Source organism: Bombina bombina, unplaced genomic scaffold (genome assembly GCF_027579735.1).
Source record: "Bombina bombina isolate aBomBom1 unplaced genomic scaffold, aBomBom1.pri scaffold_1021, whole genome shotgun sequence".
NCBI classification, from domain to species: domain Eukaryota; kingdom Metazoa; phylum Chordata; class Amphibia; order Anura; family Bombinatoridae; genus Bombina; species Bombina bombina.
In genome coordinates this window covers 1-12,901 of record NW_026512429.1, presented here as the reverse complement: position 1 = coordinate 12,901, position 12,901 = coordinate 1, and the positions used below count along the sequence as shown (strand labels likewise).

Here is a 12,901-nt window from a genome sequence, read left to right as displayed (position 1 = left end):
CAGGTCTGATGAATTATTTTCTCTAACTACAGTCACCACGGTATCATATGGTTTCTCCTATGCATATTTCCTCCTGTACGTCGGTCGAATGACTGGGGTAGGCGGAGCCTAGGAGGGATCATGTGACCAGCTTTGCTGGGCTCTTTGCCATTTCCTGTTGGGGAAGAGAATATCCCATAAGTAAGAATGACGACGTGGACCGGACACACCGTTGGAGAAAGTAATTTATCAGGTAAGCATAAATTCTGTTTTTTCAGTGCTTACACTCGGACAATATCACAACAACCGCACCTTCATGCAGACTAATAACTAGTAATTATATCGCGTTTTTTCTCCCAGAAGGATACAAAAAAATGCTTTTTCAGTGCTTACACTCGTAGTTAACCAAATAAGCAGCTGATAAAACAGTTGTTATTATTATCCATTTGTCACTAGCTCATCTTGCCAATATGAAAGAAATGAATTTATCAGGTAATTTCTTACATAAATTATGTTTTTGATTAGCATGATGAAACTTAATAATTGGTGAATTGGTTATCTGCTCCTAAACATTTGAGGTTTCCTCCCATTACCAAGGCTAGAGAACTAAGGATTGCAACTTTGTTTTAACAGGTGCACAGTATTTATATTTACACAAAAAAAAACTATTTAATTAAATCCTCCAAATTACTGTAATGAGTGGACAGTTTTACAGCATACTGCATGTTAGGCAGCAGCAGTGTTTCTCAGAATAGTGTCACATGACCAATCCAACAAATGCCCCTCTGAATGAAGACTCCACTAGGTAGGTTGATAAATTTAAAGCCAACAAGAGTACTGAGATGCTGGCCCATGATTAGTATAAACTAGATCAAGTTTAGCAGTTTAATCATTATTGTATTGGATGTATATCAGTACCATTGTAGTATGTCTATGTTCTAGTGTTTGTGTTCTTTTTAAAGGCTGTAAGGAGGTTAGAGAGAAGAGAAACTTCTGAAACTTTTGAACTATGGCAGATAAAGCTGGTTCTGGATTTCTTCAGCTCCAAACTCTTGCAAGAAAGAATGAGGAAGAATCTGAATCGTGAATTGTTCATGAATTCAGAGTTTTTACCGGTCATGAAATGTGCCATTGATAACACTCTAGATCAGTGGTTGCAAGGTAAGAAAGCCCCTATGGTATTATAATGCTAAAGCATTTTAGTTTTTAGACCAACCACAGTATAAATAATTGTTACAATTTTTTGTGTCTTACAACAAAATGTTGCACATGGATAATAAAGGAATCTGTTAAATAACTTATCTTGGTGGCAAATTTTCTTGTAAAGTTTTGAAAAGCTTTTTAGCTGCAATGTAATATACACTTCCTTATAACATATTTATGTTTGCCTGTATACGGTTTGTGTCATTGCAGCTGGTGGTGATGTAGCACTGCATTCCTATTTAGCTGGCCAACCAGTTGAAGAATCTCACCAAAGTATGTTGGCCTCTTTTTTGGTTTATCACTCCGTTCCTGCAACTAAGCACTTATCAGAAGGACTTAAGGGTAAGAAAGTATTGACCTCATACTCTTTTATGTTAAACGTTTGAAAACCTGTTTTTCTCTTGTTAAGTGTGTTCAGTCCACGGGTCATCCATTACTTATGGGATATATTCTCCTTCCCAACAGGAAGTTGCAAGAGGATCACCCAAGCAGAGCTGCTATATAGCTCCTCCCCTCACATGTCATATCCAGTCATTCTCTTGCAACCCTCAACAAAGAAGGAGGTCGCGAGAGGAGCTGGAGTTTTTAATTAACTATTCTTCAATCAAAAGTTTGTTATTTTAAATGGCACCGGAGTGTGCTGTTTTTCTATCTCAGGCAGTATTTGGAAGAAGAAACTGCCTGCGTTTTTTATCTATGATCTTAGCAGGCGTAACTAAGATCCACTGGCTGTTCTCGACATTCTGAGGAGTGGGGTAACTTCAGACTGGGAATAGCATGCGGGGTCCTCCGCAAATGAGGTATGTGCGGTACTTTATTTTCTGGGAATGGAATTGACTAAGAAAATACTGCTGTTACCGTATGATGTAAGTACAGCCTTAAATGCAGTAGTAGCAACTGGTATCAGGCTGATAAATGTATGCGCAGTCGAGTTATATTCTAGGGACTTGAATTTGACTGAGAAAATACTGTTAACACTGAAATAATAGTTAAGCCTTCTCTGCAGTGGTAGCGACTGGTAGCAGGTTTAGTGATAGCTTTGCATGACATTGAAAAATGTTGTTTTTTAATAAAACGTTTACTGGCATGTTATTCGTTTTTTGTGCGGTACTTTGGTGATAAATCTTTTTCTGCATGGAAACCGTTATATCAGGGCTCCCACTGTTGTGATTGGAGTGGGAGGGCCCTTGTTTTTTAGCGCCTTGTTGCGCAGTTAAAATTATTGCACAGTCTTTCTGCTTCTTCCTCCTTGATCCAGGACGTCTCTAGAGAGCTCAGGGGTCTGCAAATTTCATTTGTGAGGGAGGTAATCAGTCACAGCAGATCTGTGACAGTGTGCTGACTGTGATTAAAAGCGTTAAATCTTAATTGATATCTGTTTTATCCGTTTTGGGTATCGAGGGGTTAATCATCCTTTTGCTAATGGGTGCAATCCTCTGCTAATAGTACACTTCTTGTTAAGAATTGTTTAATTATATCTGTATTTTTGAAGCGCTGTAGCGTTTTTTATATTGCTTGTAAAACTTATTGAAAGTGATTTCCAAGCTTGTTAGTTTCATTGCTAAGTCTGTTTTAAACATGTCTGATTCAGAGGAAACTGTTTGTTCATCATGTTCAAAAGCCAATGTGGAGCCCAATAGAACGATGTGTACCAATTGTATTGATATTGCTTTGAATAAAAGTCAATCTGTACCGATAAAGAAGCTATCACCAGACAACGAGGGGGAAGTTATGCCGCCTAACTCTCCTCACGTGTCAGTACCTGCGTCTCCCGCTCGGGAGATGCGTAGGATTGAGACACCTAGTACATCTAGGCCCTTACAAATCACTTTACATGATATGGCTAATGTTATGAAAGAAGTATTATATAATATGCCCGAATTAAGGGGCAAACGCGATAGCTCTGGGTTAAGGACAGAGCGCGCTGATGACACGAGAGCCATGTCTGATACTGCGTCACAACTTGCAGAACATGAGGACGGTGAGCTTCATTCTGTCGGTGACGGTTCTGATTCGGGGAGACCGGATTCAGAAATTTAAAATTTAAGCTTGAGAACCTCCGTGTGTTACTAGGGGAGGTATTAGCGGCTCTGAATGATTGCGACACGGTGGCAATTCCAGAGAAATTGTGTAGGTTGGATAGATACTATGCGGTACCGGTGTGTACTGACGTTTTTCCTATACCAAAAAGACTTACAGAAATTATCAGTAAGGAGTGGGATAGACCCGGTGTGCCTTTTTCCCCTCCCCCGATATTTAGAAAAATGTTCCCTATAGACGCCACCACACGAGACTTATGGCAGACGGTCCCTAAGGTGGAGGGAGCAGTTTCTACGTTAGCCAAGCGTACCCACTATCCCGGTGGAGGATAGCTGTGCTTTCTCAGATCCAATGGATAAAAAATTAGAGGGTTATCTTAAGAAAATGTTTGTTCAACAGGGTTTTATATTGCAGCCTCTTGCATGCATTGCGCCTGTCACGGCTGCAGCGGCATTCTGGTTTGAGTCTCTGGAAGAGGCGATTCGCACAGAGCCGTTGGATGAGGCCTTGAGCAAAGTTAGAACCCTTAAGCAAGCTAATGCGTTTGTTTCAGATGCCGTAGTACATCTAACCAAACTTACGGCTAAAAATTCCGGATTCGCCATACAGGCGCGCAGAGCGCTCTGGCTTAAATCCTGGTCAGCGGATGTAACTTCCAAGTCTAAAATACTTAACATTCCTTTCAAAGGGCAGACCTTATTCGGGCCCGGCTTGAAGGAAATTATTGCTGACATTACGGGAGGTAAGGGCCACGCCCTTCCTCAGGACAGGGCCAAACCAAAGGCCAAACAGTCTAATTTTCGTGCCTTTCGTAACTTCAAGGCAGGAGCAGCATCGACTTCCTCCGCTCCAAAACAGGAAGGAACTACTGCTCGTTACAGACAAGGTTGGAAAGGCAACCAGTCATGAAACAAGGGCAAGCAGGCCAGAAAGCCTACTCCCGCCCCTAAGACAGCATCAAGTCAGGGCCCCCTATCCAGAGACGGATTTAGTGGGGGGCAGACTTTCTCTCTTTGCCCAGGCTTGGGCAAGAGATGTGCAGGATCCCTGGACGTTAAAGATTATATCTCAGGGATACCTTCTGGATTTCAAATCCTCTCCTCCACAAGGGAGGTTCCATCTTTCGAGGTTATCGACAAACCTAGTAAAGAGAGAGGCATTTCTACAATGTGTACAAGACCTCTTAATCATGGGGGTGATCCACTCAGTTCCGCGATCGGAACAGGGACAAGGATTTTACTCAAATCTATTTGTGGTTCCCAAAAAAGAGGGAACCTTCAGACCAATCTTGGACTTAAAGATCTTAAAAAATTCCTAAGGGTACCATCGTTCAAGATGGAAACCATTCGAACCATCCTACCCATGATCCAAGAGGGTTAATATATGACCACGGTGGACTTAAAGGATGCTTACCTTCCTATACCGATTCACAAAGATCATTATCGGTACCTGAGGTTTGCCTTTCTAGACAGGCATTACCAGTTTGTGGCTCTTCCCTTCGGGTTAGCCACGGCCCCGAGAATTTTTACGAAGGTTCTGGGCTCACTTCTGGCGGTACTAAGACCACGAGGCATAGCGGTGGCTCCGTACCTAGATGACATTCTGATACAAGAGTCAAGTTTTCAGAATGCAAAGTCTCATACAGAGATAGTTCTAGCATTTCTGAGGTCGCATGGGTGGAAAGTGAACGTGGAAAAGAGTTCTCTGTTACCACTCACACGGGTTCCTTTTCTAGGGACTCTTATAGATTCTGTAGAGATGAAGATTTACCTGACGGAGTCCAGGTTATCAAAGATTCTCAATGCTTGCCGTGTCCTTCATTCCATTCCAAGCCCATCGGTAGCTCAGTGCATGGAGGTAATCGGCTTAATGGTAGCGGCAATGGACATAGTGCCATTTTGCGCCCCTGCATCTCAGACCGCTGCAACTATGCATGCTCAGTCAATGGAACGGGGATTACTCAGATCTGTCCCCTTTGCTAAATCTGGACCAGGAGACCAGAGATTCGCTTCTCTGGTGGTTGTCACCGGTTCATCTGTCCAAAGGAATGACCTTTCGCAGGCCAGATTGGACGATTGTAACAACGGATGCCTGCCTTCTAGGCTGGGGAGCAGTCTGGAATTCCCTGAAGGCTCAGGGATCGTGGACTCAGGAGGAGAAACTCCTCCCAATAAACATTCTAGAATTAAGAGCAATATTCAATGCTCTTCTGGCTTGGCCTCAGTTAGCAAAGCTGAGGTTCATCAGATTTCAGTCGGACAATATCACGACTGTGGCTTACATCAATCGTCAAGGGGGAACCAGGAGTTCCCTAGCGATGTTGGAAGTCTCGAAGATAATTCGCTGGGCAGAGTCTCACTCTTGCCACCTGTCAGCGATTCACATCCCAGGCGTAGAGAACTGGGAGGCGGATTTCCTAAGTCGCCAGACTTTTCATCCGGGAGAGTGTGAACTTCACGCGGAGGTATTTGCTCAACTGATTCGTCGTTGGGGCAAACCGGATCTGGATCTCATGGCATCTCGCCAGAACGCGAAGCTTCCTTGTTACGGATCCAGGTCCAGGGACCCGGGAGCGGTGCTGGTAGATGCATTAGCAGCCCCTTGGGTTTTCAACATAGCTTATGTGTTTCCACCATTTCCGTTGCTACCTCGGCTGATTGCCAGGATCAAACAGGAGAGGGCATCGGTAATTCTGATAGCGCCTGCGTGGCCACGCAGGACCTGGTATGCAGACCTAGTGGACATGTCGTCCTGTCCTCCATGGTCTCTTCCTCTGAGGCAGGATCTTCTAATTCAGGGTCCCTTTCAACCATCCAAACCTAATTTCTCTGAGGCTGACTGCCTGGAAATTGAATGCTTGATTCTATCAAAGCGTGGGTTTTCGGATTCGGTTATTGATACATTAATACAGGCTCGGAAACTGTGACAAGAAAAATTTACCATAAGATATGGCGTAAATATTTATATTGGTGCGAATCCAAGAGTTACTCATGGAGTAAGGTTAGGATTCCTAGGATATTAGCTTTTCTACAAGAGGGTTTAGAAAAGGGTTTATCCGCTAGTTCGCTAAAGGGACAGATTTCAGCTCTGTCTATTCTTTTACACAAACGTCTGGCAGAGCTTCCAGACGTCCAGGCCTTTTGTCAGGCTTTGGCTAGAATTAAGCCTGTGTTTAAAGCTGTTGCTCCTCCGTGGAGCTTAAACTTGGTTCTTAAAGTTCTTCAGGGTGTTCCGTTTGAACCCCTTCATTCCATTGATATTAAGCTTTTATCTTGGAAAGTTTTGTTTTTGATGGCTATTTCCTCGGCTCGAAGAGTATCTGAGTTATCTGCCTTACATTGTGATTCTCCTTATCTGATCTTTCATTCAGATAAGGTAGTTCTGCGTACTAAACCTGGGTTTTTACCTAAGGTTGTTTCTAACAGGAATATCAATCAAGAGATTGTTGTTCCATCATTATGTCCTAATCCTTCTTCAAAGAAGGAACGTCTTTTGCATAATCTAGACGTGGTCCGTGCTCTGAAGTTCTACTTACAGGCAACTAAAGATTTTAGACAAACTTCTTCTCTGTTTGTCGTTTACTCTGGACAGAGGAGAGGTCAAAAGGCTTCGGCTACCTCTCTCTCTTTTTGGCTTCGTAGCATAATACGTTTAGCCTATGAGACTGCTGGACAGCAGCCTCCTGAAAGAATTACAGCTCATTCCACTAGAGCTGTGGCTTCCACCTGGGCCTTTAAGAATGAGGCCTCTGTTGAACAGATTTGCAAGGCTGCAACTTGGTCTTCACTTCATACTTTTTCCAAATTTTACAAATTTGACACTTTCGCTTCTTCAGAGGCTGGTTTTGGGAGAAAGGTTCTACAGGCAGTGGTTCCTTCTGTTTAATATTCCTGCCTTGTCCCTCCCATCATCCGTGTACTTAGCTTTGGTATTGGTATCCCATAAGTAATGGATGACCCGTGGAACTGAACACACTTAACAAGAGAAAACATAATTTATGCTTACCTTATAAATTTATTTCTCTTGTAGTGTGTTAAGTCCACGGCCCGCCCTGTCTTTTTTTGAGGCAGGTTCTAAATTTTAAAATTATAACTCCAGTCACCACTGCACCTTATAGTTTCTCCTTTCTCGTCTTGTTTCGGTCGAATGACTGGATATGACATGTGAGGGGAGGAGCTATATAGCAGCTCTGCTTGGGTGATCCTCTTGCAACTTCCTGTTGGGAAGGAGTATATATCCCATAAGTAATGGATGACCCGTGGACTGAACACACTACAAGAGAAATAAATTTATCAGGTAAGCATAAATTATGTTTTTCTTTGGAACAGATAATAAACGCTAATTTTAAACCAATTAATCAAGAAAAGAGCTTTATGAGGATTGCAGAAGCTTAACACAAAGTCTAAAAATCTGTCATTTTTAGTTTTCTTTTTGCTTCACTCACTTGTGGAGGAATTATTTATTTTATTTATATTTGAAAAGAACCTTGGCATTTTTTTCTCAGGCCTGTAGTGACTTGTTTCATGTCCGGCTAATTTTTTTTCAAGATTTGGAATTTAGTTCCAAAAATGGATCTAGCTAGTGTATTATTTCTCCTGTGTTTTTTTTTAATTATTATTAACAAAGTGGTAATTAATATTACATTTAGTTCAGAAGCATTTTCCAATATGTTTGTTTTTCATCTGAATTAATTTTATATTCTCCTATAAGAAATGTATTTAAATCTGTCGCTTCTACATGGTAATCTGTACTTATGCTATACAATTAAGTATGAATATTCTTGGCAGCTCCAACTAAATTAAACCCACAGGGTTAGTAATGTAAAGGTGTGAATCATGATTGCATCGGGAGTATATAGGGCTTCAGGCAAACCACAAGTTTTGTGTTCTCTTCTCATGGGCATTATAAAACTATGCCTGAAAATGGCCCAGTGTCCATGTATCTTGTGATATGATAGATTTTTTTTTTAAATTGACCAAAAATATAACAAAATAATTAGCTTCTGTATATATTGTGTTTCTAGGCTAGCTTGTGGTTTCTTGGCCAGAACTAAGTGACTTCATTATTAGAAAGCTTAGACTTAAGAATCTGAAGGAAGTTAAGTTTTTTTACAGCTATATATCTATTATGCGTTACTGTGCAGCTTTTGGTTCGTTCACTTTTTGTCAGGGTTTTGTGGTTAAAGGACCTCAGAATTGAAGTCTGCAAATGTTTAAAAATATATATATATATATTGCATCTACATCCTCTGAACATATAGAGTTTCCTTATTTTTTTCTTTTGCAATTTAATGGGTGTTCCTGTGTGTTTGTGTTTCTGCTCATTACATTATAAAAATGTCTCTCTTAAAAGAATCTCATAAAGTTGTGATCAGCTTCTGATGTAAATGTAAGCTTTGCTAGCAGTCTCTCCTTTGCAGTGGAGAACACAATGGATTGTTAAAGGATCCTCCTCAAACAAAACAGAATAACATCCTTGGCAAACATTTTTTTTAGGAAGGGGTTACTGGAGATAACAAACTGTGATGAAAGATTTCACCATAATTATTAGATAATTGTCTGGTGCTTCTGTAGCAAAGAACAAATTATTATATTTATTATATATTATTTGTTAGTCTTGAATGCTTTAAAATATATAGCCTTTTATTTCCTAGCATAGAGGCTATTATTATTTTATCCATATAAATCACTCATAAGTTTAAATGGGGAGTTGGTTCACACAGTTGTGTGTTCTCTGTTTTTTGTGGTTTTCAGTTTAATTGGTCGTTAAGCGTGTTGAGTATCGTTTGCAATGAATTTGCACGGGGTATAGGAAACTGGAAGAGTTCCAATGCAGTCTTATCAGAGTTGTCTTGCAGCTTGTCATGTAGTAAAGTGATTGCTGAAAAGCAGCCTCTCCATGTCGTCATCAGTTATAGATACAAGCAGACAACACATGGTACCAGGAGTGGATGTTTCTCCCAGCAATAATACAAGAAAATAAACATGGATACGCAGCATAGAGCAGTTACAAGGCAACTTCATCCAGCACAAGAGCAAATACATTTTCACAGTGTTGCCAGCCTCAAACCACCACCTAAGCTCATATTTGTGGGGAACGTTTAAACAAAGGTTTACACTGTAAATGAAAAGCCACAAACACCTCTTCACTCCCAGTTGATCCGAAAGTAGCGTTGCTTTTAACTGTTGCTGGGCCAGAGGTTCTAGACATTTATAACGTTTTTCAATTATAAGCGTATTGTAACAACTGTGAGCTTGTTATGGAGGCATTTATAACGAGTCAATGGCAACAAGAAATTAAATTCAAGGAGAGATGGAAGGTGCCCAGATGTTTTTAATCCTTGATGCCTCAAATGGATTTTGGCAGGTACCTTTAGCAAAATAAATCATGCATTTGCACTTTTAATACACCATTTGGGAGGTACAGTTTTAAACGTCTCCATTCTGGACTATGTTCAGCCCCTGAAATATTTCATCGAACCATACAGCGATTATTTGATGGGGTGGAAAGGTGTACAAGTTTACACTTAAAGGGACAGTTTACTCAAAAAATTTCTCCCCTTTAATTTGTTCCCAATGATCCACTTTACCTGCTGGAGTGTATTAAATTGTTTACAAGTAGCTCCTTTACCCTTATATTGGCATTTGAAATTGTTAATTTAGCATGTGGTATCCCCACCTATTCTGAAAGTTTGTGGCCGTGCGTACCAGCTATAAATAAGCTTTGTAAACACAGCCAGCAGAAGAAATTACAACTCCCAGTGTGATAAAGCAGAGATAAGGTAGTAAAATGTTGATTTTCCATTGTTCTCTCAAAGTATTGGTGATTGTTTTATGTACAGATATAAGATAAAGAAGCAGGTATATGTGCACAATGTGATACAGTAATGAGATCTAATTATACCTACAAGCTCAACCCATTTTATTAGGTTGTGGCTTCATAACACAAAATCAGAGCTTTAATATACAGAAATAAACCTTAAAAAGCTAATTTTCATAAATGTTTTACTCTGCAGTTGGTAAAAAAGCAATTGTAAACACATTAAGGAAAACTATTTTACAGTATACTGTCCCTTTAAACTAATTTGGGATACTACAGAAATTGAACATAACAGACTTGAGAATGCAACAAAAGGGAAGGAGGATTGCTGAAGGTTAAAAGTAAAGGTCTAAACTTTATTAAATCCAACATTAAAAGTTGTAAGTGAAGTATTCACAGGAACAAAAAACAAAAGCAGAGTTGTTACAGATGAGAGCGTTAGGAGCGGGCTATATACTGTGGTCCGTTGAAGAGTCAAGTGCCGATCGTAAAGGGGTGAGTGTGTCATAGAGTGGCAAGTTTTCAGTCGCTATTGACTGGCTCCGTTTAAGAACTGTGATACGATTTGAAGGCATTTGTTACTATAATAAGATAAAAACCATTGTTTTAAAATGGAATCCCCTGCTAGCAAGAAATAATTTCCAAGATTTCTTGGCATGGTAACTTACTTGGGCAAATTTATAGGTAATCTATCTGCAAAAAACAAAACATATGAGATGTTTAATATTGAAGGATGAATGGTGATGGGAAAAATAACATGAAGCAGAATTTGTATTACTTAAAAAAAAACTGCTCAACACAGCACCTACTTTGCATTGTTTTGACGTGTCACGCAAAATGAAGATTTCCACAGATGCATCTAAAGCTGGACTAGGAGCAGTCCTACAACATGATGGCAAGGGCTGGAGTCCTATTGCATATGCTGCCAGAGCTTATGCTGACACAGAATACAAGTATGCTCAGATAGAAATATTTGGCATTGCATTTGGCTGTGAAGCTTTTCATAATTTTGTTTATGGTATTCTATTCACAGATGAAACTGATCATAATTACTTCATACAAAAAGAAAGTCACAGATCACCCGATGATGAAACAGACTCATATTAGGTGCATATCAATAGTGTAAAAAAAGTCTGGTGCCTTTTTATCAACTATAATGCAGAGATTACAAAAGGCAACTGCTGCAGATGAAACTGTTCAAATGTAATATAAACCATTAATTGTGTAAGTAAAAAGTTATACATGCACAAGCAGTATTTGCCACATAGAGAAGAGCTTTCAGTGTGTTGATGGTGTGCTTCTAAATGGCAATAGACTGGTAATTCCTGTATCACTGAGAAGAAAAAATGTTAACTAAAATACATGAAGGGAATTTAGGAATACAAAAAATGCAGGAGAGCTAGGGAAGTTCCTGGCCAAATATGAATGATATCACAACCTTCAGCTCTGCATGTCCCACTTGTCAGTCCTTTCAATCTGCTCTCCCTAAAGAAACTCTGATGCAGGAAGAAATAGTGAGGAGGATTCCATGGCATACAGTGGGCGTGGATCTCTCTTCACCAAATGGCCAGGATTACATAGCCATATTAGAAGCTTACTCCACATACCCAGAAGTTACAAACTGAGAAATACTTCTTCAGAAAAGGTATGTAACAAATTACGAGCAGTGTTTTCAAGGTATGCAATTCCAAATGTCTTAAAGTTCGTCAATGTCCCTTAGTTTTCATGTAAACATTTTCAAGCTTTTTTCTGAGCAGTTTGGATTTACTCGTATGACATCCAGCCCCAGGTATCGCCAGAGTAATGGATTAGCAGAGGCTGGAGTCAAAGTTATAAAGAGGTTGCTTGCAAAGGCTCGTTACTCAGGAGAGAATCCAAAAAACAGCTTTACTTAACTATCAAGCTACACCACTGGAATGGGGAAAGTCTCCAGCAGGACTGCTTTTTGGCAGGCAGATAAAAACTAAATTACCTCAGTTGGCTCTTACCCAGTACCAAACTTCAAATTACACTAAATGTATTGGAAAAAGAAAGAGAACATCCGAAGAGAAGCTATGACAGGGGTGCAAAAGATCACAGTGAGCTGCATGTTGGGGATGTTGTGAAAGTCGGGACAGGACAAAAACTGAGACAATAAAGCTATTGTAATGTGTAAAGTGGCAGTACGGTCATTTGAAGTGAAAACCACAGAAGGTTTAGTCCTCATACAAAATCTTACATTTACTGAAGAAACCAAAATGTGCAGGGTCCAGAATGCTTCCAGCAGTCATGGAATTGTTTAGTGATACAGACAAAATATTGGGGGCTGAAGATGAAAGAACACCACCTGACATATTGCCAGTTCATGAAGCTGACGTGGAAGAACTTGATAGAGTAGAGAAGCATTCACAATGATCTAAATGACTCTGAAGAGTCTCTGTCAGAATCATCAATTGTTAACAGATATGCATCTAGTGGCAGAGCTATCAGAAAGCCACAAAGACTCATTGAGGATGTTGAGAATTAGACTGGAAATATTCAATCTAAACTTGTCAGTTAGGTTTTTTATTTATTAGTTATTTGTTGTTGTCATGTTTGCTGTTATATTTTTATTATTTGTTTTTGTTTCTAATAAGGAGAAGATGTGTTGAGTATCCTTTGCAATGAATTTCCATTATATCATTGCTACAGCAAGTGAGTTTAAGGGGCCCGGGGGCACAGGAAACAGGCAGAGTTCCAATGCTGCAGTCTTATCAGAGTTGTCTTGCACCTAGTCATGTAATAGTGATTGCAGAAAAGCAACCTGTTTCTCTCATCATCAGTTATAGATACAAGCAGACAACACATTAAGTGTAGGCCCCAAGGCAGAACACTGTGCGAT

General features: G+C 40.0%; 1 protein-coding gene across 1 annotated transcript in view; it reads left to right on the top strand.

The window, feature by feature from the left end:
* LOC128644306 (anaphase-promoting complex subunit 1-like) overlaps positions 1 to 12,714 on the top strand; it is a gene marked incomplete at both ends in the record, with an annotated part of 51,193 nt that extends 38,479 nt beyond the window's left edge. The window contains 3 exons of the mRNA XM_053696973.1: positions 942 to 1,140; positions 1,393 to 1,524; positions 12,657 to 12,714. Coding sequence (XP_053552948.1) covers positions 942 to 1,140; positions 1,393 to 1,524; positions 12,657 to 12,714 — 389 coding nt within the window. The remainder of the gene's footprint in view (positions 1 to 941; positions 1,141 to 1,392; positions 1,525 to 12,656) is intronic.
* Positions 12,715 to 12,901: the final 187 nt, after the last annotated feature.